Genomic DNA, 25,344 nt, shown 5'->3' on the forward strand with positions numbered 1-25,344 from the left:
GTCTTGCAGTGATATGATGCCCTAAATCAGAAAATTGACCAATAAACAACCTCTTAATTCACAATTTCAGAAATCTCTCAAATTAAGAGGGAGAATGTATTGTTGAGAGAGGCCAATGCTGTGAATTGATAAGAGAGGCCAATTGTCTATTCAGATTTTCTCTGACATTAGTCCGTATGAGGTGGATCCCAGTGAATAAAAAAAAAAAAACAGTGCTTCCAGTGAAATGTAATACTCACTTGACTCCCATGGATAATGGTGTGCCTTTTCCTGCCATGATAATCCACCACATCAATGTAATCCAGGTAGGCGTCTGCCCAGTATACCAGCTTCTTGACCACGTCCAATGCCACAGCAGTGGGCTGCTCAATTTTATAATCCACCAGACGAGTCCTGTTGGTGCCATCCATGTTGCAGCGCTCCACCTTGGCCACATTCCCGTAGTCAGTGAAGAAAAGCATTCTGCATAGAGTGGGAGTATTTAAATGATTAAATGTTACAGGAAAGTCTAATATGTTGACTACATTGTTGGGAGAGCAGAGCTGCAGTCTATGCTACAGGTCTTTTTTTTTCATATACATATACATGTATAGTAAGCAAAACATAACAACAACATACATATTGTAACCTCTATTGCAACCTGCTAACAGCACCATGTCCAGGCATAATACTCAGTAGAAAACTGGTGTTACCTCAGATTTGTTTATCTAGCAAATGATAGTTACAGATTAAACATGTCAGATGAGAATCTTGATTAAGGAGATCAATCACTTCACTGGGTCTTCAGTCTCTAGCAATGATCCAGTGTTAATGTTAGATCGGTGGTTATGTAAGAAAAGCAATACCCTCAGTTAGCCCTTTGCATCCAGCCACACAACACTTCCAAACATAATCTTGTCTCTCTAGAGGAAATGAGAGAAGCTATAACCCAGCATAATAAAACTTCTGCCTGCACTTTTCTGTCAGCTATAGCAATATACCTGCCGCAAGCCTATTATGAAAGTGAAAAAGAATTGCTTTTCAGACATCCAAACTAGTTTTACTTACAGTTAAGCCCCTATGTGTGGAGGATTTACATTGTTTTAGCATCTTTCAAATTGCTCTAATGACAAAAAAGCTGCAGTTCATATTTGGTGTTTAACCTATTAGTGCCAACTGTATGCTGCCTGCCCAGCACATCATGAAATGATATTGAGAACCACAAGAGTCAAGAGCAGTATATCCTTTAAGGAAGTTGGTGCGTGCAGCCTCCATGGATCCAACTCCCATAAGGCATCCTGGTCCCATTGCTTCCCCCAAAAAAATGACACACTCCACCTGCTTTCATTCCTCCATGGTCCAGATCTAACATTCACAAGCTGACTGCAGGCACTTTTGGCTATGGGCACATAAAGCATGGGCACTCTGACGGTCTGCGCCTACACAGCACCATATGCAGCAAGCTATGATGCACTTTGTGTGCTGATAGTTGTTGCCAGCATTACTTATTTCAGCAATTTGTCCTACACTAGCTCCTCTGACCAAAGCAGACACCCCCCATGCCCTAACCAATAACCCTATCACCGAGACTGTTCTAAAAAAAGGCAACCGGTTTACTGGTTGTCCTTCTTTAGAACACTGCTGGTAGGAACTGACCAATGCATACTGGGAACACCCCACAAGACCTGCTATTTTGGAGATGCACTGATCTAGTCATTTAGTCATCACACTTTGTCCCTTTCAGATCTGTGCCTATTTTTCCTGCTTCCTATATATCAACTTCAAGAACTGACTGTTCAACTAATATATTCCACCCCTTGACAGGTGCCATTGTAGACAAGATAATGAATGTTATTCACTTTGCTTGTCAGTAGTTTTAAGTCTATTATTTTTTGCCCTATAGTGGTCAAAAATTGCTTTATTCTTCTTTAAAGATGTTTTGTATCCAAATAACAGTTGGTAGTTTAATTTACTGTCTCAAAGTAAATCTAAAAGTTTACTTACTACTAACTTGCAGTAATTAATAAATATGTGTACAGCCCCCACGGGAAACAACTGCAATTAGTCAAGATGTTGGGTCAAAGTAAGTTATACTAAATACTAAAACTTAGACACTCAAGGGTGCTAATCACAACCCATTTCCTGCTAATGTTTACTTATTTCCATTAATAATAATCATCTTTCTAAACATTAACCAAGACATTTGGTGTCCAAACTTAAACAATAGTTGTGCCATATCAGAATATGATCATAGATTTTATTTGTTTTCTGTAGGTAAACAAATATTTAGATGAAATGGCTGCCAGCTCAGAATCCATAATTTGTATATGTATATATTATGAGATATTATTGAAAGTAATAACTTTCCTTTAGATAGGAGAACTGTGTAGTTAAAGAAAGAAAAGTAACTACAAAAACACTGCCTGGCCAAAAAAAGTTTTCACTAAGCAAATATTCAAGAGCCTTCCATTGGATAATTACTGCAGTGATTAATATGTTTCAGCTGGCAACACAATGAGGTCAGCTAACTACTTGAGCGTACTGAATGACCAGGTTTTTCCATCAATGGAATCTTTCTTCCCTGATGCCACGGGCAAATTCCAAAAATGACCATGCCAGGATTTGTCAGGCACAAATTGTGAAAAAGTAGTTCAGGGAGCATGAGACATCATTTTCACACATGTATTGGCCACCAAAGAGTCCAGATCTTAACCCCACTGAGAATCTGTGGGATGTGCTGGAGAAGACTTCACACAGTGGTCTGATCTCCGCAACAGTAAAAATATTTTGGCAAGAAATTAATGCGGCTGGGTATGGAAAAAATGTAATGACATTGCAAAAGGTTATGCGACCATGCCATAATGAATGCATGCTGTTATTAAAGCAAAACGCTGTCCAAGAACTTTTTCAGTGTTTTTTTTTTTTTTTTTTTGGCCAGGCAGTGTATGTCACATCACAGAGCAGTGATCAGCAATCTAATATAAAGTAGTAAAACATGTTACTGTCATTTAATTGTTATGTATTTTATTATAAGAAAGTGCAAAAAGAGCTGATAAAAAAAATACAAATCAATTAAAGAAACGCATAAAGATGTGACAGAAAACAAAATGTTAAAACAAGAATTCTGACCAGAAATGTTTTTAAAAGCCTTCTGAAATTCCCAGTGAGGCTGCCTCTCTGATGCAGAGAAGCTCCATAACCTGCAGGCAAATGTAATAAAGCAGCATTTCCCATTTCCTTTGTGGTAATTTTGGGGACATTTAGAAGGCATGCTGCAGAGGACCTCAGGGTATGTGAGTAGACATAAAATGATAGGAGCCAAACCATTTAGTACCTCAGAAACCATGAGGAGGGCTTGAAAATCTATTCTAAAAGACACAGGGAACCAGTGTAACTCATAGAAAATAGGTGTTATATGTACTGTAGTCTAATTTGTTTCTATAATAGGAACCAAATACATCAGATAATAACTGAAATGTCCTTTAACTGAAGTAAAGATCTCATGAACTGTCACCATCAGTACTTTAAATGTCTAGGTCTGCACATATAATAATTAACATGGGGGACTTGCCATGCTGTCTTACTGTGGCACTGTGAAGACGGAGCTCCAGCAGCTTCCAATGATAACAAGCTACAGCCAGAGAGCAGTGGGAAGCCGACTTAATCCGCACAAGTCAAGCCAGGGAAGAGATGGGTTGGCCTTTGAACCCTGGACCAGGCTGTGCTGAAAAACTGTCAGCGTCAGCAAGGAACTGAGCTCCCCAAACAGGTGCACCTCCACGTGGCATACAAATGATAGCTTTCTGGGATTAGGATGGTGCTGATGCTGTACTTGTGCATTCTGCAGCTACAATGAGATCCATGTTGGAATCTAGAAATGAGCACCCCTGATAAAATGAAATGCATGAGGCCAGTAAAAAAAGCTTCTCACAATGAGAAAGAACACTGTGAATACACTGTTAGAACTGACAGTCAATAAAAGAAACTGGATATATTCCTAAGTGACTTTTTGTCCGCTTTATACAGCAGTGCCATTAAATGGTTAATGTCCTTCAGCTGTTTCATTCAGATTTGTGGGTTTCAATGGGAAATTCTCCCTTTTAGCCATGGGGATCAATAAAGTATATCATTCATTATTAAAATAAAATTATGATATAGTACTTGACAATGATAATTATCAAGGAATTTGACCTGAGGAACAAGTAAAATATGACACTCAAATATAAAATGAGTATTTCTTGAGCATCCAACACAGTATATATTAAACCTCTAAGGCATGATAATGAGTTTCTTTAGTGTTATAGTGTAATAATTATTTTGTGTATTTTGCAAATTTTGTTTAGTTTTTTTTTGCAGTTTCACTGTTTAAGAAGAGGTATGAGAAGAGTGTAATTATTTATATTAACACATGAGTGTCAAATAAAATATTTTTTTTGTTAATGCCAAGATTGCTACAATTTACACTTTGTAGTACTACGAAGCCTTCAGCAAGTGCTTGTGGATATACAGTTATGTCCATAAATAATGGAATGATGAAGTTTTGGGCATTTGGCCTCTGTACACTGCCACACTGAATTTGAAATTAAACACCCAAAGTGTGAGCGAAGTCAAGACAAAGCTTTAACTCAAGAGATGTGACAAAAGGACAGGATCATGGCTGAAATTCAGCAGGCATTTCCATATATGCACACCCTGTTTTTTTGCTTTGTAAGTAATGAAATAAAAATAACATAATTACAGACACAACTGCCTTTAATGCTTTGCAAGCAGCATTAGTCAATGACTGCCTCAAGTCTAGCTACATGGACATGACTAAATGCTCAGTCTTCTTTGAGATGCTTTGCTTGTACCAGGCTTTTACAGAAGCTGCTTTCAACTGCTGTTTCAATCTTCGCAGTAAGTGAAAACCATGCTCTGTTGGGTCGACATCAGGTGAGTGACTTGGCCACTGAAGAATATTCCAATTTTTTGCCTTGAAAAACTCTTGGGTAGCTATCGGTGTATGTTTTGGGTCATTATCCATCTGCAATATAAAGCAGCATCCCATCACATTTGCAGTATTTGGCTGAATCTGAGCAGAGAGTATAGCCCACACACTTTCAAATTCACCCTGATACTTTTATCAGTCACAGTTCCATTGGCAGCCATTGCATGTCCATGATAGAATACTGCTCCGCCATGTTTGACAGATGTATGCTTTGAGCTGTTCCTTTCCTTCTCTCTACTTTTCCCTTCCCATCATTTTGGTACAAGTTACTCTTTAATTCCAAATAATCTTATTTCAGAACTGGTCAGTCTTTTAGGTGTTTTCCAGCCAAGTCTAATCTGGCCTTTCTGTTCTTGGCAGTTACCGTGTTTTGTATCTTGTTGTGAAGTGTCTGTATTCGCATTCATAAACCCTCTCTTCACTATAGACTTTCACAATCGCACACTTAGCTCCTCAAAAGTGACTTGGCTAGATTATCTGAAAGGGTTCTTCTTCACCATGGACAGAATTCATTGGTTGATCTGTGGTTGGGGCATGTGTGTGAAATCTGCTGTAATTCCTGAATGGTTCATGCCACACTTTGTCAAACATATGAATTAAAGCTGAAAGCCTTGGGTCCTTCACATCATGAGTTTTTCATTTCAAATTCAATAGTGTCATCGTCATTCTATTTTTTATGAACCTATATACACATGCAGCGTCATAACCCAGGTATTTGTGACACCTAACCAGGGGACTGTAAGATCATTTAAAATTAGATTAACATGCAACTTGAATGACAATAAACAATAAATGTCACTCTACTGTGATACTAACACCCTAAAGTTAATTTTAAATAAGAGGAAATTCTGTTATGTCACATCATGCCATATTGCTACAAGCCCTGACAATAAGTCAACAGTTAATTGCAGCTAGACAGTGAACTGTTGACTGGCTAGCTAGGTGCTCATAATAGGATAACAGAAGACTTAGGAAGTCCACAGCTATATTGAGTTTGACTTTGTTGAGAGCAGATACAACTAAAGACAAAGTGTAACCTGTCTTTGGTCGTTATGAATAATAGATACTATACTAGTAAATTAAAACAAACGAAGCTTGATTCACAAAAGCACGCACTTTCATAAATGCTTGCTAGTGATACAAAAACCAGGTTAAAACAGGTATAAAACACCGAATAATGAGGAAAAGAGATGAATCATGACCCCTTTGGTTTTCCATTCAAGACTGGAGTTATTGCAAGGTTAAAAGCCATCAACCCAGACTTCCTGGCGACACATTGTATGCTACACTGCCATCACTACTCACTGACATCCTGGAGGTGACAATTGCATTTATTAAAAAACGAAGCCATTGAGAGGAAAAATGAAACACGGAGACACAAACACTCTTCTGCAGCTCACGGATTTCTTTCACATGAGCAACTTGCCTGTGGATGTACTGAAAGATGTGGCCACCTCTCACCTTACAGCACTGAGCCAGCACGTCTCTGATTTGAACACTGGCCTGAAAAGTTGGAGAAACCCTGATCCAACACTACCGGCAGTAAAAAACTTGCTGGGGACCTTTACTGCATGTCACACTGCCTTCTCCAATGTTTTCTGTCTATCTCCTTAGCTTCGCCTTATCAAATAATAGTAAAAAAAAAAAAAAAAAACTAACAATGTTACCACACAATCCAGGCAGCAATTACAATTATCTGGTAATAATTAGTAGCACAGAATTTCCAAATGAAGGGCTCAAGTAAGTGGTGTAAAGGTAACATCAATCTTTTTTGATTCTTGCACTGATAAACAGACAGGTAAGACTCATTTGTTTGTCAGAAAACTTGAGGACAAGAACAATTTAAATAAAAATAGGGCTCACAGGACACTTGATATTACAGGTTAGATAAGAGACTTGTCTGTAGCAAAGTTAAAATATATTTTCTTATAGTGAGAAAGGCAATGAGAGAGAGACTCAAATAACAATACGAATGGCCAAAGCAGCACATATTTAACAACAGTTCCTCACACTGTGCTCCTACAACACCTTTGTTTCCTTTGTTTTCACTCTATTGCTCCAGGCCGACAGACCTCTCTCAGGCTTACGTTTTCAGAAACAGCTGTACTCATGTCTTTCCAATTAGAGTCAGGAAGAGACTTGGGAAAACTCCTGTGTCTTATACAGTAAATCTAGCTAGCAGCCTGAATGCCCAGTTCCCATGTGGGCCAATAGCCTTTATATCCATACTATCATCACTCTATACACACACACGTACACACACACACACACACACACACACACACCAGAATGGGCACTTACGTGTGTGTGATTCATGTGTCATTATGACAAAACCCAGCCTGATATATCTGTGGGTGCTAATTACACACTAAAGTAGAAACTAATGCACAGTATATTTAGCAGAAGCCATTTTGCTTTACAATAGATGAATACCATTTAATTAGAAAACAGACAAACTGCCAGTCAAATCAATTTTCCATGTTATTCAGAAATCAGCAGCTATTCTATTTTGATATACACCTAGTGGTTTGTAGTGTTAACGCTAGCCGTTGCATAAAAAAAGCAATGTAGCTCAGCTTCAACCTTTAAATAGTTATGAAACAAAGTTTAACACTTGAAAGTAATTGGTGTACAGTAGCAAGACACTTCTGTTGTGACAGATGCTTCTGTTATTACAGATACATCTTTGTGTTTGGAGTTTTTTCTTTTTCCTTTTCAGAACAAAGGTTTCACTGTGAAAACAATAGAGGTATCTTAAGTTCTAAAACCTCATACAAGTTGTGGTCCTATTAAAAGATTGCTTTGACCAAGCTTGCTGCTTGTCCTTTGCTTTTCTCTTGGTCACTGGAAATAAAAGCAAAAAAAGACTGGGCTGCTGATAATTGGTTCATATTCTGGCCCGGCTGGTGCTTATAATTGGTATAAATTATGTATATAGTTTATAATTTATATGGTTGCTTTGTGCATTTCTGCACAATATTACAACAAACTGCTAAGAAACCCACAAAACGAGCTCTGCAACATTGTCATGCATATGTCAACTTTCAGTTTTCCCTAAGAGCCGCATGGGGAGATTTTTTACTCCACAGTTGGTTAGCTTTTTTGTAATCGCTACAGAGATAAAAATCATGTAATGGAAAGTCCTGCAGGGGCATTTTCTACTGAGGGATATGGGGTGAAATCAGGGAATACAAATGAATATCTAGACAGTAGACGCCATCTAAAGCATCACCAGCTATTCACCAAATTACAAAGCTCAAAGAGAAAGGACTCAAAGGACAAGGAATCATTTAAATCCCTTCACCGAAACTCACTCACATTCTTCCAGACAAGTCAATTGTTATGCATGTTATAAATGTTTTTTTTCTTCTTGTGTGATTTCTTTTTTCTTTAACAAAGATTTATTATGATAAATGAGCCCTGAACGGCTTTCAGATATGGTGCAGTATATGACAGAAGACTCACCCCATGAGAGGGTCCAAAGCTATTCCTTTAGGATTTAGAAGATCTAGTTGTAAAACAGTAACACAGGTGTCCCCACTTTGGTCACAGACAAATATCTTGTCAGTGACTCGATCAACAAAGTAGAAATTTCCAGTCAGCCAGTCAATGGCCATCTGTTCCACATCTGCAGTAGGAAACACATGGGTTAGTTTCTCTTATAAACTGAAAAAATAAAGAGCATGTAGGTTTTATAATTCTCAATACAAAAGACATTAAAAGTACGAATAAAGGTGGAAGCAGCAGAGGCATACCCAAACTTTTAGTCTCTATTCATGCTTCAAAAATACTGGATCCTTTACTGCCCATAATGTATCTCAAAAGTGCAGGACGTCTGTAAAAAATCTTTTGTCTGCCAGCCCAAGCAGACATAGACAACATTGCTAAAAAATTAAATTTGTGTATTCACCATTTGAATTTGACAATATCTATTGAATTATTTTATTCTAAAGTACTATGTAACATGTTATCTTTGATAAAGTTCTGGTATTAAACTGCTAATGACAGCGACTGTTTTGGCCATGGACAATTCATATGAAAATATAATATGTTTGATGGTTTTGTGACTTGCCCTCAACTCATTTGAGCGAAGCAAAGGTAGTATAGCTTTATAGCTTGCAGGTTTTAGTGACAACTGTGTAAAGATGATATATACTGTATTTTATTTTATGAGAAAAGTAAGGAAAAGTGAATTTATAAAAACATACGTTGCAAACTTAGCTTTGTTCTTATTTCCTGTTCCCGTGTGAATCCACGTAGATTCCTTGTTTCAGCACAGCGGAGCTGCCCAGAGGACTCTGTAGACAGGACCCAGCATACGCTTTCCTTGTTGTGCTGGAAATCCAATGCCAGTGTTCCATTTACACTTAGAGACCTCAGGGGCTTGAAACCTGTTCCATTTAGATGGGTGATGACAATATGATCTGAACCTCCAATGAGAAGTACTGGACGGTTGTCACCGGGATCTGGAGTGAAAGAGAAAATTCAGAAAGTACTATTTGTTTCTTTATTTTAGTAGCAAGATTTTTACTGCTGAACTATCAAGAGATCAAAGAGACCTCAAGGAAAGACACAATTACTTTAAAAAGGAAAAAGAAGGAAACTGCTTTCAAATATAAGCTTAGATAAGAACCAGAAAACTTCTAAGGAACACACAAACAGAGAAATAAAGTTCAGCAGAAAGCATGAAAGCATCACACATAGCCCTACATGTATTTACCATCAGAAACTAAAACTATAACTATAATATAAAGGTATTCAAGACTTGAATTTAAGGATAGTACTTTATTAAATGTTTTCTTTCTACCCCTGGAAAATGCACCAGCTGAGTAAGTGAACAAGGTTTAAATATTCAGTCCACATGGGATTTGTGTTGGTGCTAGATAATTATACATCAAATCTGTTATGACTAGAATTCTTCTGTAATTACCAAAAGTATGTGTCTGACTAGACTCACAGTAAGAAGGAATAACATTACATGTAATAACATAGCAAACAAAAACCAAAAGCATGATTGATTTGAAATGATACAACAAAGTTTAAATTCAAATTAAGACTAAGGCAGTGAATAAGATAGTAAAGAATCTCTGTCATTCTGGTGAGGTTAGCTGAAAACAGACTTCTCTCTTTAGATTGAAGTGCTTCACTACTTCACGTAGTTCATTCAAGTGGTATGAAAGGAGACTAAAAGGACTGAAAAAAGAGTCTAAAAACTTTCTGTAAAAGAAAGTGTCAGTTTTTACATCTTTTTTTTTTTTTTACAGCAAAACTTTGTACACTGTGTATGTATGGGTTCAGCAACAGTATGTTGTTGTATATTGATTCAGCCTTATCCATTGAGTGTGAAATAGTGGGTCTTTTAATTGGAGATTCACAATTCCTGCCATTAAATATATTCTGCATGGGTAAGATAAAGCTATTTGTTTGCAACTTGCAATTATCCCATGCTTTCATAATCTGCTGTTTAGTACTTAGCATAAGTCAGCGAAGGCATTATCAAGCAGGCGTGACAGCCATTAGGACATTATAGACCCATTTTTGTGAGGAATACAAACAGAATGCAAAAATTGTATACCTTTCACTATAGTCTAAACTGAATGAAAAGAGATCATAAAGATTACCGCTGCCCCTCTCAAAAAAATGTGCTGCAGAGTTTTAACTTCAATCTTACACTCAACACGTTAATACGTTTTTCATACCCTACTGCTCCTCATCTTCTGGCCTCAGAGAGCTCTATCTAAAATTTATATTCATGAGCTTTTACAACTAATGGTAACCCCATAGTTATCCCTGTACCACTATCGCTCTCTGCTAAATTAATATTAATGCATATGAGCATTGGGTTCAGTTAAGTTTATGGGTAATCATATTCAGTTTATTCCTGGTAGGACACCAGTCACATTGATTAAAAGCTACAACAGTGGTGTTCTCCCCAGCTAGGTGTGTTGAGCCTCCAGCTATTTTCAAACCATACATGCCTTAGTGACAACAGCCTAAAAAAAATCTGCAGTTCATAACACAAAAACAGTACGTACCTAACAAGGTTATAGTTGTACTACTAGGTGACGGACCACCAAAACACAACAGTTCTTTTAGTTTTATTTTTAAGTATGTTGTTTTACTCAATGAGACAGATTTGTTAGCAGCATCAGGCATCAACATAAATCAGGGTGACGCTGGGCATTGTCTCTGCACAAAATACTCCAAACTGCTTCCACTTAAAGTCTCATGCTCATTAATTTTATAATTATTCTGGCCTGACCACGTCTACCCATTCCCATGTGTTTGATAGATGTAGTCACTGCTAAACCACATTAATCTTGTCCTACCAATAATGGTGCGCGCCAAAGCAATACGAGGCTACAAGTCCACTGCAAATGAGCAAAATGTTCCTGTTTATTATTAGAAATGAAACATACATACTATGCAGATTATGTTGTTTCCCAATGCAAGTGTGCCACTCACCTTGTTTGGCTTTGCAAGATATCCTGTCAGGCTGTAGGATGTATCCTTCTGTGCAGCTGCATCTGTATGACCCGTAGGTGTTCGTGCAGGTTTGGCTGCAAGCGCCATACATGGCACATTCATCATGATCTTGTGGAAAAAGGAAGGGAGTCATTTGTAACAAATTAGGTGTGCTCAAACATGACCCAAATACATAAAGTATACTTAATGTGGCCTCACTCTGGCACCTCAGGCATAATTACTTTTATAACCAATGAGCCTTTTTTGGAGCTGTAGCACCTTAAAACCACCCTCTCTTGTCTCCACTAAACAGGATCAAATTCAGGAAGCAGTAAGAATTCGTTAAACCTCTTCCTCCAGGACAATCATGCAATTTTATGCCTTGTTGTTGTTTAAGGAGTGTGCAGAGTCCAAGTAAAACAATACAACTTCACAGGTACCTCATGGCAAAACCCTGTCTTCCTCATTATTTGTCAAAAACCAGGCCTGAGGCATATATGAAGAGCACGAAGAGGGACAGAAACAGACACAGAGAATTTGTGTGCTGTGGCTATAGTATGTATATACAGTATGTGTGTGTGTGGGTGTTTGCTGGTGTGTGTATTGTATGTAATGAACTGTATATGAGGCCCTGCCTGTAGACAGATGGTACTCATGTACACAGCACGCCCTGCTTATTCATCTGAAGGAAGTCTGGTTGAGAGCAAAAGGAAAGATTGCTATGAGGATGTGGCAGAAAAGGAGGAGGCAGGTGGCCCCCACCTGCATTGTTGAAGAATCCTACCTCTGCAGCTCGTCCCGTCCTCGCCGACCTCAAAACCGTCAGCACAGAAACAGAAGGTGCCGTTTCTCGTCATGACGCAACCATAACGGCACCGGAGCTCATGGCAAGCTGACAGGAGCTCTGCAGGGGGAAAGAGAAAGGTGAGGGTTGTAGGAAATGGTTTGAAAGGGCAGGTGGAGTGGAAACCTAAGTTTTGATTTGGTAAATGATGATTTTCTTCTTTTCTTGGCTTTTTTTTAGACACAACTATTCCATAAATAATAACTCTAATAATAAAAACAAAAATTTAGCTGAACACCACAGGTTTGAAACTGTTCTACATTCTTTCTGTTATTCACAAGAGAAATAAACAAAGGTGCCATATAGAACCAAAAGTGGTTCTTAAGAAGACCATTTGTATGCACTTTACTTTAAAGTTCTTCTCCTTGACTTGGATATCTTGCTTGTTTGCTTGTACCTCACTTGTAAGTTGTTTTGGATAAAAGCATCTGACAATGACTAAATATAAATGTAAATTTCCACTAATAACCTTGTAAAGAATTATTCTTTGAAGAACACACTAAAATGACACAAATATCAAAAATTGTAACATACAGTAGCTGTTGGTAAAAGTTTTTTGACATTTATATTGCTATTTTAAGCACAAGTACTATAAATGGGAAATACAATTTACATGCAGACAGACTGTACATATAAATATTTCTTAAATACAACCTACTAAATTCTGTCTGAGAACCACTTATCTGGTACAAATTGTTGATTCCATATAAAGTATGATATTAACAGCATTGTAAGAGAACCGGACAGATTTTTTTTACATACTGTACATTTCCAAAGAATGATTAAAGCTTGAAAAGTCAAACAATCTGAACAACAATCACAAGAATCAACAATCAAGTATTTATTAATACGGAAAATGGTAATAGCAAATTGTAATAAGCACAGAAAAGCTTTAAAATAGTGGGTTTAAATAGTTTAGAATCTGCAAAATGCAACAACCCATAAAGTGTGGATGCATACTAAGAGATGCCAAATGCATGCACAGCTATTCCCTGGCAGTCTGACTAACAGGTTTCAGGATGAGCAATTCTAAAAACAAATAAAAGAAATAAATAAATCAATAATTTACCTGTCTGGAAAGAAAACAAATTCTGAACAAAACAATATCATAGTCATCTTCACAACAAGTGCATAGAAATCCAATTTGCAAATATCCCAGTCTTAAACACAGCCTGAAGTTGTAATCTATCATGTTGTTGTTAAACAGCTCTACTGCGAAGATTTCTGCTAAGGCTGACAGAAATGCCTTTAGTTTGTAAACCAAAGTAATGGCTATATTTTTATTTAGCTGTGTTGATGATGCTAGATGTCGGAGGATCAGCAACATTACTACAATGCATGTTGACCAGAAAAGGATCAAAGTAGCACACCAACTGACCAATACAGACAGAGCCATCTATATCACAAAGAGGTAAAAACAAAACAATTAAAACAGCTAACCTTACTGAACTGAAATACATGAGGGGCACACACTTAATAAGAGATGGCAAGAAGATTAATGCTGAATTATTCATTGAAAAATTAGGCTGCAAAGACCTAATTATTCAAATACATTTTACACCTAATGCCATGAAGCTAGGACAATTTAGAGGATTTCAGGGAGAAAGGGAGTCAGGAGTCAGTCATAATTTAGATTGGTGGAGTGGATGAAATGTTTAACATTTCTTAAAAGAATATATAAAAATACAATTTATATTTACTGTATCTAACAGTTGGGCATTTTCACAGCCTTTATTTCATAAATCCATGCAGACTCTAAGTGAGACTTCTTCACAGCAAACTTCTTGTTTTGCTAAACAGTCAAAAACGAAAAGGTACACAGGAAATTACATAAGAAAAAAGGTTTACCTATAAAAACATTCTCTTGACCAAATGATTAATCATTCATCAAATGTTTAAATGATAATGTGATACACTAACTGAACTCAGTATTAGAGAAGAAAATAAACTATCAGATCCTACTGGCACTGATGGATCCTAGTGTAAAATATTAGTACAGAAAAAGCACTGGTAAAAGTCACGTACAGTGTTCTCTTACCTCCATACAATGGACTCTGTTTGTCCTATTAGATCTTAGTGCTGCATTCAACACTATTGCTGCTGAATCAATATACTTAGATTTTTAGATCCAGATATTAGTTAGGTAAGCTTGAGGCAAGTGAGTTTACTATCTGATTATGACTGGGTTTATTTTATTGAAATGAAATTGCTAATTTATTAAAATGTGTATACTGCTGCTATAACTGAGAAACAAGCCTCGTTTTGACTTTTAGCTTGTTTTTCAGTTTTAACTTAATAATAAATATTAAATATTAGAAGTCAAGGGTTACAGATTGTGGGGCTTATTTTTCAAAATTTTAATTCCACCTCCTTCCTCTGTAAAATCGCCAAATAATGGTACTGTGTGGCATTTTAACAGGATGTCAGAACATGAGATTTTACAAGCTACACTTTTTTATTATTATTACGCAAATTTAGGATTCACTTTTAGCATGCTAACAGGAGACCGACTTTAGCTAGCTTATGTGAGTTAACTTAAGCTGGCAAATGCCACCAAAAGAGGCATTAAAAAACATAACAACATAACATAACATATTAACTCTAACTTTACCCCAAAATGAATGGTACTCGACACATAATATCAAGCTAATGTAACATTATGGCAGAATAGCGTTTTGTTTTTTGCTTCTATAGTTGTCGCTGTTACCAATAGTGTAAGTTAGCTAGCTAGCCTTAGGTTAGCTAATTAGTACCGATGCCGACATGTCCGGAACGAGCTAATAATAAAATAAGCTAATGACTAACTTTATTATAAAAAGCTAATGACTAACTTTATTTAATAGCAGCTACAAATGGAACCGTGAAAATACTTACTTTAACTCTCTGCTTCAAAACTAGGGTGGGAATTAAAGGCCAGCATGGTGCACAGACTGTTTTTGAGAACTTGGAAAAATCAGGGTAGATTAAACCTAAAGTGAGCAGCTTTCTGGTTCTAGCCAGAACTCATCGTGGCTGCTGCTGTGTTATTCTTTTTTTTTTTCTAATGTTGGGAAGTTCAATTTAATGAGACCTGAACTGAGAACAGTGCATTTAGTGGATCTAAACCTGTGATGATGTGGACTTTCCTACTATTCTGGAGCTTAAAATAATACGAATACTCAACTAGGTTGTCTTTCTATATTTCATGGTTTATTAATTTGTCTGGATAATAAATATGTCTTATTGCATTCACAGTGGTCTTTAAAATGTCTTAAGTTTTCAATTGGACTAATTGCACTGAACCTGCACAAACCCTGTTCGGCATCACTGTAATTTAGAGGTGTTTTTTCCTGATGGGTATTGTTGGTCCAAATGAGGTGGGAGAGAGAACATCTTCATTTCACATCAACATCATTTTACCTGAGCTTGTGTCTTTGTGCTTTTATTTTTGTAATCACCTATCTCTTGCTTTAGCCAGTTAGCCAAATACTACTATTAGTGCTTTATTTTATTGTTTTTATGTCTCACCATTAAACAAATAACATTTAAAAACTAGAATGAGGTATATTAGTACTTAAAGAAGTATCCGCTCAACAGAGGTTTATTGATTCTGAATGTTTATTTGTTGAAACTCTATTGAAGAACACCTTTGTGTCAGTAGGCCGTTTTCAGACAGGGGAAATAAAACAAATTGAAATTATTTAAATAAATATGTTTTTTTTTTTTAAATGTAACTATTACAGGATCAATACAGGAAGGAACTGGAAAGAGCTTGTCCCTGTGTTAATACTTACAGTAAATGTCACAGATGGAAAGTACAAGTGAAAACGTTACATTAAACAAAACCATTTCATAAATTTCATATGGGGACAAGACAATGAACCCCAAGTCGCTCACATGTGTGTACCTCACTGTTAAGATGGTTTTGAATAAAAGGATCTGCTAAAAGTAAATATAAATGTGACTTCTGATGAGAACGATTACTCTTTACTAGCGGCTTCATCAAGTCATCATTTGACAAATTTATTCTATTGGCAGCAGCCTTCAGGAAGCAGCAACATTGTCATTTCCCATGTATTTTGTGAAAGTTGTGATTGCTAATGATGCTCTGGATAGTAATAATCTTTAAACTGAAAGAAACAAAGACCGGCTAATTGTGGCATGAAGAACATTCAGCAGAATAAATGTCACAATTGAAAGTGTAAGCCTCAAAACAAAGCTTTAATTGCACAAAGATTGATATACCAATGCTGAACATCAATTAATGTCAGCTTAGAGACCCAGAAGACTCAAAAGGCTCGAAAGGCTTTGATTGTCCTCAGTATTTCCGGGGCTAACCATTTCAAGACATTATGAAATGTGGCAGCAGCAGACTAAATTTCTTGACAGGGTATATTTAAATTCAGCAGCATAGTGGAAACTGAATGACACTCAACACTTTAGTTATGATTTCTTTCCTTCTGAATGAATAAGTCCTCGGTGTTGATTTTGAAGAGTTGGAATTATGTGATGGCAGTGGATCAAACACTTTTAAACGATTAGTGAGTTATCAGAAGTCCGTTTTTCATCACTGTATCAAAAACTTGCCAGCTCAGTGACACATTAAGATGAATGGTGCAGTTGGATTGTTTGGACAGCAATATATAAATCTCTGAGAGTACTTGTTGGAGAGCAATATGTCAACTGATAATCCTAAAAAACAGTTTCATAATGAAGAGAAACAAGAATATAGCAAAGACATATGGGTTGTGACTGACTAACAGGGCAGGACTAGGAACAAGACATTTTAAAACTACTTTACTGTCAGTGTAGAAATGAACTAGAGAAATCTAACTACATGTAAATCTATACTGTTATTTACATTAGAATGTGCAGGCTGTAAATAATGGCCATGGTTTCCCTATAAGCACCTATAGAGAAGGCTGAGATGGAACGTATGGGGTTGAAAAGGGTGCATATTTGGTTTTAATATGGTGCCCAGAGTTTTGACTGACAGGTGTGGAAAAAATGACTTAATTTTCATTTTACGGCAAACTATTATTTATATATATTTTTTTGAACTTATAGAGAGCAAGCAAACTCTGAAGTATTAAAATGATAAATGCCCAGTAACCCTTGGTCCTCAATGATCAGAGAGCGCTGCTGGGATATTTATTAATACTCCTGACCATGGTGGTAATATGATTCTGGGAAAGAGCTGCAGCTCAATAAACTTTAAGACATTGCATTGCTTTTATATCTCGGTGACATCAATCACTCTATGGCTATTCTACGCTGATTAGCCACAACATTCAATTATGGTTTTAATTGTTTTTCTGTTAAAAACAGAAGTTTTAGGAGGACCAAATTATGACAGACAAAAAGAGGTTTGAATGAAAAAGGCTTCAATAAAAACAGTAGCACAGGAACATGGCAATATTAATAGATTAATAAGCAAAACCAGAACTAAAACACAATGGAAACTGGGACAAAGTGGGTAAGTTCAGGCGCAAAAGAACATAACAGGAAACGTTACTGGGTAGAAAAGTAAAAACAGAAAACAACTGAGAAAAAGATCCAACAGAAACTCACTGCTATAGTACAGGCACAAGACTCGCAAGACAAAAACTAAAGTCCATAGTCCAAGTGGAGAAACAAACAAACTGGAAGACTAACGGGCTACAAGACGGTGTGAACCAAGGGGAGCTTATGAAGGGAGGCTGGTCCAGAGGTGAAGCTGATCTGGTGATTGTGAGAGAGAGACAGACGAAACTAAACTAACTGGGGCATCTCTCATCAAGAATTACCCCTAATTTCTCAAAACAATTACAGACTGACAAAAAAAAGCAGTTTTTTTTTCTCTATTTTTTTGTTTTTGTTTTTACACTTAAAAAGAGAGGTCACTGTGCTTATGGAAATTCAAATTAGTGGTTTATGGATGTTTTAACATTTAGCATGAACAGAAGAGCACTTAAAGACTTGAATTTCTGAAAAAAAATATAGTTGAAAAAAAAAAAGTATAGTTGCAGCATCTTCAAGCTTAACGCTCATTGAATAGTAAATAATAGTTGTTTTGTAAAAGGTAATCTTTGCAGTTTTGGATGATTTATATGCTGTTTAAATTTTTACAGATGAATGAGAAATGAAGAAATGTTTGGGTAGATTCCTTATTTTTTTTACATTTAAAAGCCAATAATATGTTAGTTTCTCTAAACTTTTTTCTTTTTCAGTATACACGTATACACAAAACAAGCAAGCACACAAAAAAGCACACTTACACAAGTGCTAAATAGATTTTTACCTCGATTTAACGAGCCATTAAAGTTTCACCCTCTGAAAATGAAAGCAGCCGTCTGTTGATTCACCATTATGATATTTCTTAATGTGGCCCTGACATAATGTGGTGCTGATTATGGCATAGAATTAAAACACGGCATCTATCTTGCACTGTTTAACTCTAAATGACTCATGTTTAACTAGTAATTATGTTACAAGGAGAAACTAAATTAGTAACATCTACTGTAAAAAGAATTTTCTAGAAAAGGGATTAAGTCCAGATCAAACTGAATGTGCTGTAATTCAGCATCTGTAAAGTCAAGTCATTCTGAATTATAAGCATTACTGTATTTACTTCCAGTCTGACCGTACTGTCCTAGTTTATGTTACCAAGGTGATGTGCTGATGTGAGTTCACTCACCAATCATGTAGGCCAAAATAACAATCAAAGCCAAATAGGTGGTCGAAACACATCTCTTCACATAACTTTAATTAAAAGGAAAACTCAATTCCACATATGTACAGTAGGTTAGTCTATCTGATGCTGCCTTCAAATCACATTTTCTTGGAATATGAACAACAAGCTGATAAATAAAACAACAACAACAAAAAAACTAATTCAAAATAATACAGAGAACTAGAATGCTCTTTGGTTACTTTCAGGTTATGTGTAGACTGTACCAGACATTTCGGGGAGCACTACAGAGCAGCACTCCTGGCAAAGTGGAGCAACAGAAAGCTCCACAATAACATGACACCACGGTGAATGCAATCAGTCATTATGATGGCAATGGCTGGAGAAACAAGGTGCAGGTTGAAAATAACTAAAATTACACCTACCTACAAAGAGCCACATGCCAATGAAATTTGTGTGCTTGGATAGAGACATTGTCAGTGGCTGCTATCTTTCTGATACATTAGCATTTGAATGGCTTGGTATAAACAGACTTTCTTTGCCCCTTCTGACTGCCATACACTTTGAATAGACTGCATGCCAGTCAAATCAAAGAAAAAACAATGGCTTTGTATGAAACAGGTTCCTGACTAGCTGTTGTGATGGCTCTACAGTAAGGGTGTAGAAGAAAGCTGTACTCTGAATGAGTTGCCTCTCTACTAACTTAAAATAAATCTCTAGACTGTGCTTGTGTTCTCAGGACCAGGCATTAAGAGGAAGTGGTCAAAATAGACTACAGGATGTATGGTAGTGATGTTTGATGAGTTGATTACTGCTCTAATTTCAGGAAAAAAATAATACACCATGTTGAAAATTGGGTTTCAAAACGCTGGCTGGTGCACATATTTTGAGGAATAGAGTACTTTTAAAAAGAAATTGGCACATGGGTCATAAATAGATGCAGCTTCAAGCCATTTCTATTTACTCCTTCTCAAGCTAGTGTGCGGACCCCATGTGACCTGTGTCTTATTATTCATCACGTGATACGGTAACTAGCACACCTCCCTGTTGTGAAGCAGTATGAAAAATGAGTACATGCTGGGATGAAGATATTCAATGCTAATTCTTATATCTGCTCAAAGACACCAGATGATCAGCTTTCCCTCTTGGCAAACACAGACTGCTGAAGGGATTGTATATCTGCCACTGAGCCCGTTCCGTTTCTTTTCACATATCTAGAGCTAAGCATGACATGAGTCAATAGAGGAGTGCATGTAGTAGCGGTGATACTGTGGTCTGCAAACATGCAATATGTGGAAGTGGATATGCTCAGAGTACTCTGCTAAAAGCACCTTGTTTACTGTGGTCTCTGGTATTTCTAATGTGTGCTCTTAAAAACTGGCAATTACAAGTCCTATAAAGTAGCTTTCTTCACATTAAGGATAATAGAGAAGAGAAAGACACACTAACAAGGAGAGCGTTTGACACCTGACTTATTAATTGTACACTTATCGTCATGTGAGAAACAGCATATTAACATGTTCCATTATCATCTCCTAATAGTTTAAAAAGTCACTCACATTCAAAGGACACTAAGATGCTGAACAAACAGATTTGAAACAGCCTAGTCATTCAGTAACATAGAAAGGTCTTATATTTGTTTTGTTTTTTTATTCCTAAAATGTCAGAATTACCCTAATACGAAGTCAAATGTTTTCCAATGTGACACACAGATGCATATATGTATTTACAACAACAAGCCCAATGTAATTTGCAATCTACTGCAGTGTAATTTGCCACAATTAGACAGATCAACAGAATGATTCCAGCAATTGAACAAAAATTAACTCAACCAGTTTTCCCATTATGCCTGGTTAAAAAAAAAAAGGACAGTTAATATGTATGAAACACAGACAAGGTGACACTGTCTTGTTTGTATAAGTTACAGTTGATCTATAAATGGTGATGTCAGTATATATCTGGTAAAGCATATGTTGTGCTTAAACAAAAATCAAAATGTTCAGTTTTTACATTTTGGAGATGCACACATCAGTAGACACCAACTGAATTTTGGTGTCTACTGTATTTGGTAAAAGTACTAATTACCAAATTGAAGACATTTAAATGTTATTTATTCTCTTGCAGTGACAGCACCCATTTTATTAGTGTTCCCAACAGCCTTAACATTTGGGCTCGACTGGCTTTAATTTCAGTAATAGTTTGTGCTATCACTTCCAATGGCCCACGCATGGCAGTTAACCAACTGTGGACCAATACTGTTAGCTTAGTTCCATCTGTGGTTTGGGCACTTTGTATGTTTCTGCGTGACTTTGTGCATTATGTAATCTGAATCATATGGTAACGTAGTGCTGACGTTACAGGAGCACCTGCTACTGTGAGTTTTGACAGTCTGGTCAATTGCCCCCATAACAATTGGATCCACTAAACAGACAGAGCTGAGCTGTTCAGCTGACAATGACTCAGCAACTTAATAAAAAAGTGCTTGCCCAAAAAATCCCTCAGTGGAAGTAGAAGTACTACACCAAATTCTTTACTGATGAAGTACTAGAAACTATATATGTAAACTGTATTGTACATATACAAAAAGTAACTGTAAAATAAATGAATAAATGATAAACAATACCTCTCTGAAAATGTAGTGCCGTGAAAGTAAAAGTGTTCTGGCCTCTGCCAATGGGGGCAGCTGAAGTAGTAACATACTGTAACACAGCAATATTGTACACAGTAACACCATTTCACAACACATAATATAAATACTTCAGTACTTTATTTTTACTCACCACTTCTATTGATATTACAGTAGAGGAAAAAAGTACCAAGTGGGAATAAACACTAACATGAGGTCAGTGGCAGCTCTATTTAATGGATTAAAGTGTGCCCTCTGACCACACACACACACACACACACACACACACACACACACACACACACACACATATATATATATATATATATATATATATATATATATATATATATATATAATATGGTATAGATCAATACAATGATGTATGTGTTATCGTTCACTATTGTACATAAATTAAAATTTGACTATCAAGTTTAGTCGTAAAGGACCATGAAAGTGGAATATGTTAGCAACGCTTGTTAAATGTCAACAGCAGTTTGGGGAAATCCATGTTCCAAGTAATAAAGCTATTATTATCATTACACGTGTTCGAAATAACAACAATCACTGAGCAGTGAACTTCTTCCTATTGGGAACATGAAATTGACTTCACAGCATTACTGAAACATGAGAAGTCACACATTAAGCAGACCACTTGAGCAGAAGTTTCTCAGACCTTCCACATTCAGCTACCCAGATGGCACAGTATGAATGGTGAGTGTGGCACTGTTCCTTTGCCAATCCAAACAAGAAGCCTCACCATGGGCAAGAAAAAAGACTAACACAAGACTAACAGTCAGATTGCCCCATCTGGCCTAATTATGGGTTCTCTTTAGGGATAGTCATGGCCTTTGTCTCTGAATAACCAGCCTTTCCCCAAACTCTGTTTGCATTCAAGGCCTGTATTTAATGTGGGGCCGCATTAAGATGCAAACCCAATATAGAAGATACATCCATGGCTGGCACAAGGACCTTTTAATGAGCAGATTTTCCACCCATAAAATAGAAGCTTAACCTATTCTCCCGCTCTGTAGCTGTGCTTGCTATCCTCATGATGGCAAGAGAGACAAGACCACAATGATGAAACTACTCATATATCCTCTGCCGTTTAAACATTCAAGCTGAGTGTACAGGGAACTATCATTTCTATCAGATGCACTATGATTGTAGTGACACGATTTATTGACAAGTCCTCAAAAAGTTATCTGAAAAGTGAAAGTATGTCAGCTTCTATGTGACATGGAGCCGGATGGTCTAGAAGGTATAATTTTCCCCAAGAAATTGAGAGATACGTGCACATATACATGTAGCTTTCAAAAATGTAATCCTGTAGCTCAAACTATGGCTCAAATGTGACAGTAAATGTTGTTAATCCCTCAAAACACAATTTGCCGAGGGATTTGAGAACTGGTACACTGCCAGGCTTCTGACATGCCCTTAAATATTGGAAGAAACATCATGGCTGTGGGTGTCAAAAATCTTCCTGCAAACAATGAAATTTTAATTCTAACCACTCCTGAGGAAGAAAATCCACTGTAATAGGATTTGATGACACACAGATTGTTCCCTCATATTAGAGAGTGTAATGATATGAGCGACAACATCTTGCCAGACTGTGAAACAACAAAGTAAGATGCATGAAATATTGATTGCCAGTGTCTGCTGTTGTTTGTATAGTGTGTAGTGGGGCCTGACAGTCAATCGCTACCAGTGTAACCAGGATAACAAGAATTGGAACTTTAACCCCTTAAAAAAGCAAAGCAAGAATTTAAAACTAGATGAGTGTGATAGAATAGAAATTTCTTAGAAATCTCCTTTCAGATGCAGAAACCTAACCCCAATCAAAAACAGAAGTAAAAAGATAAAGTACAAAATAAAATACTATAGAAAATTACAACCTCATCTTCTCTTATAAAGCGACTGCTGGCGAGATAGAATAATGTACTTAAAGCATGTCACATAGCAGGGTAGCACTGGAGACAGGAAGGTGATCACTTTGACTACTTACTGCAAATGTTCCATCCATTAGAGGGGCAAAAATTTAATAAAAATGCTAATATGTTACAGTCTACAAGGCTGCTTGGCGGCACATTTTCAACCTACTGAGGAATACACACACACACACACAGACAAAAAAAGAATTGTAAAATTAAAAAAAAAAAAATGGAGCGGTATTCATGACTAGTCATTTCAGAACAAGAGCATCACTTATCACAGACTCCTTCACCCTGGAGAAAAGTGTTTGTTTCTTTCGGGTGTCGTAATGAAAAGTTAATCAAGTGAGATAATTGAATATTGTTCACAAACGGAGGGCGGGAGGGAAGGTGCATGTTTGACATTGTTTATTTTTCAGGGGCTTTATCATAAGTAAAGAAAGAAAAGTGTACTCTAATGTTTGCTGTTATTTGTGGTATCAGAGTTGTAGGCTATTAGAGAATACAATGAAGGTTTGTGTTTGCCGTAAAATGATGAAATGAAAAGACAGTAATAACATTTTTTGTCTGCTACTTCTAACCACTGTACTCAGAAGGCAACCATAATTCAAATCCCCAAATAGCTTAAATCATTTTGTTCTCCACAGAGGGCAAACACACTTGTCTTTGACAAGTTGTGCTGTGACACAGAAATCATTGCTGTATAAAAGTCCAGATTAGCCTTACATGGCAGAAATAGATCCATATACTTTGGGATCAGATACATTGGAGAGCTTGTCAAAGCAGAATGCTGGGAGAGACATCCGCAACCCTTCGCTGTAACATTCAGAGGATTATTTTCGCTGACGATTTTCTGTTGGAGCGAGAGGAGATTGGCACAGGCTGACACTGAAAGTCCAATCAAATATGCAATCACAAGCAACTGTGCTCTCTAGAAAGCAATTTGTGACAACGTTTGCCCATTCATCTTTCCTTTCTGTGTCATATACTGTATTATTAAATTCACAAGTTCTTTGGCAGATCACAGCCAATATGTGCTGTTGCGATATTCAGTTTTTGGTAAAAAACTGTTTCAGAGATTGGTGGAGTCAACTATATGATCATTGTGGAGGATTGTGTAGTTTAGTTCTGCACTTGAACTGCCCTACATTATACAGAGAGGCACACACACCAATCAGACACAACATTATCGCGGACAGGGGTTAGTGTAGGGAAGTATTTCACGCTGTCCATGATCAACTATAGTCAGAACACACAGTGCAACACAGCCAAACCGGTTACATTAACCCTGTGAGGAATAAACACAGTATAATTTGCAGGATCATATTTTTATATAAGTCCAAAAACAACTTATTTTGATAATACTTGGGTTTTATTTAGGTATCTCTTCCGACCCTCTGAATGAGATGGTTCATTTTAGCTCCTGACCTTTTTGCCAGTGGGCAAATGTGGCTCGAAACACACAGGGGCACAGCATCTCCCCCTTCTCCTGCCGGTGGCTTCAGAGGCTACATAATTAAACCCTAGGAATTAGCTGAAATTACATGTAGTTTTCCTCATTTATCATTCAAAATGCCAAAGTTTGAAATCCATCCTTTCATGTTGAGGTGCTCTGATCTGGAATATGATTACCCCACCAACAAAGACAACTGAACATGTTAGTGTAAATAGGTGTAACCAACCCCTCTCTCTCTTGTAAAAAAACAAAACAAAACTGTACCTGCTGTTGTTTTGCATTTTCTTCTTTGGGAAAATGAAATACATTAAAATTTCCTTCACAACTGAGAAAACATGCTTTGTGAGGCGCATCGACCTCTCTCCAAACACACAAACTGACTGAGCTAGAGAGGTGGAAATTCT

General features: G+C 36.9%; 1 protein-coding gene across 1 annotated transcript in view; it reads right to left on the reverse strand.

Moving 5' to 3' along the window:
• lrp1bb (low density lipoprotein receptor-related protein 1Bb) overlaps positions 1-25,344 on the reverse strand; it is a 176,067-nt gene that overhangs the window by 125,441 nt on the left and 25,282 nt on the right. Inside the window, 5 exon segments of the mRNA XM_026375678.1 lie at positions 240-462; positions 8,432-8,594; positions 9,175-9,432; positions 11,432-11,560; positions 12,216-12,335. Of these exon segments, the coding sequence (XP_026231463.1) occupies positions 240-462; positions 8,432-8,594; positions 9,175-9,432; positions 11,432-11,560; positions 12,216-12,335 (893 nt within the window).

The sequence above is a fragment of the Anabas testudineus genome, chromosome 21 (assembly GCF_900324465.2).
Source record: "Anabas testudineus chromosome 21, fAnaTes1.2, whole genome shotgun sequence".
Lineage (NCBI taxonomy): Eukaryota > Metazoa > Chordata > Actinopteri > Anabantiformes > Anabantidae > Anabas > Anabas testudineus.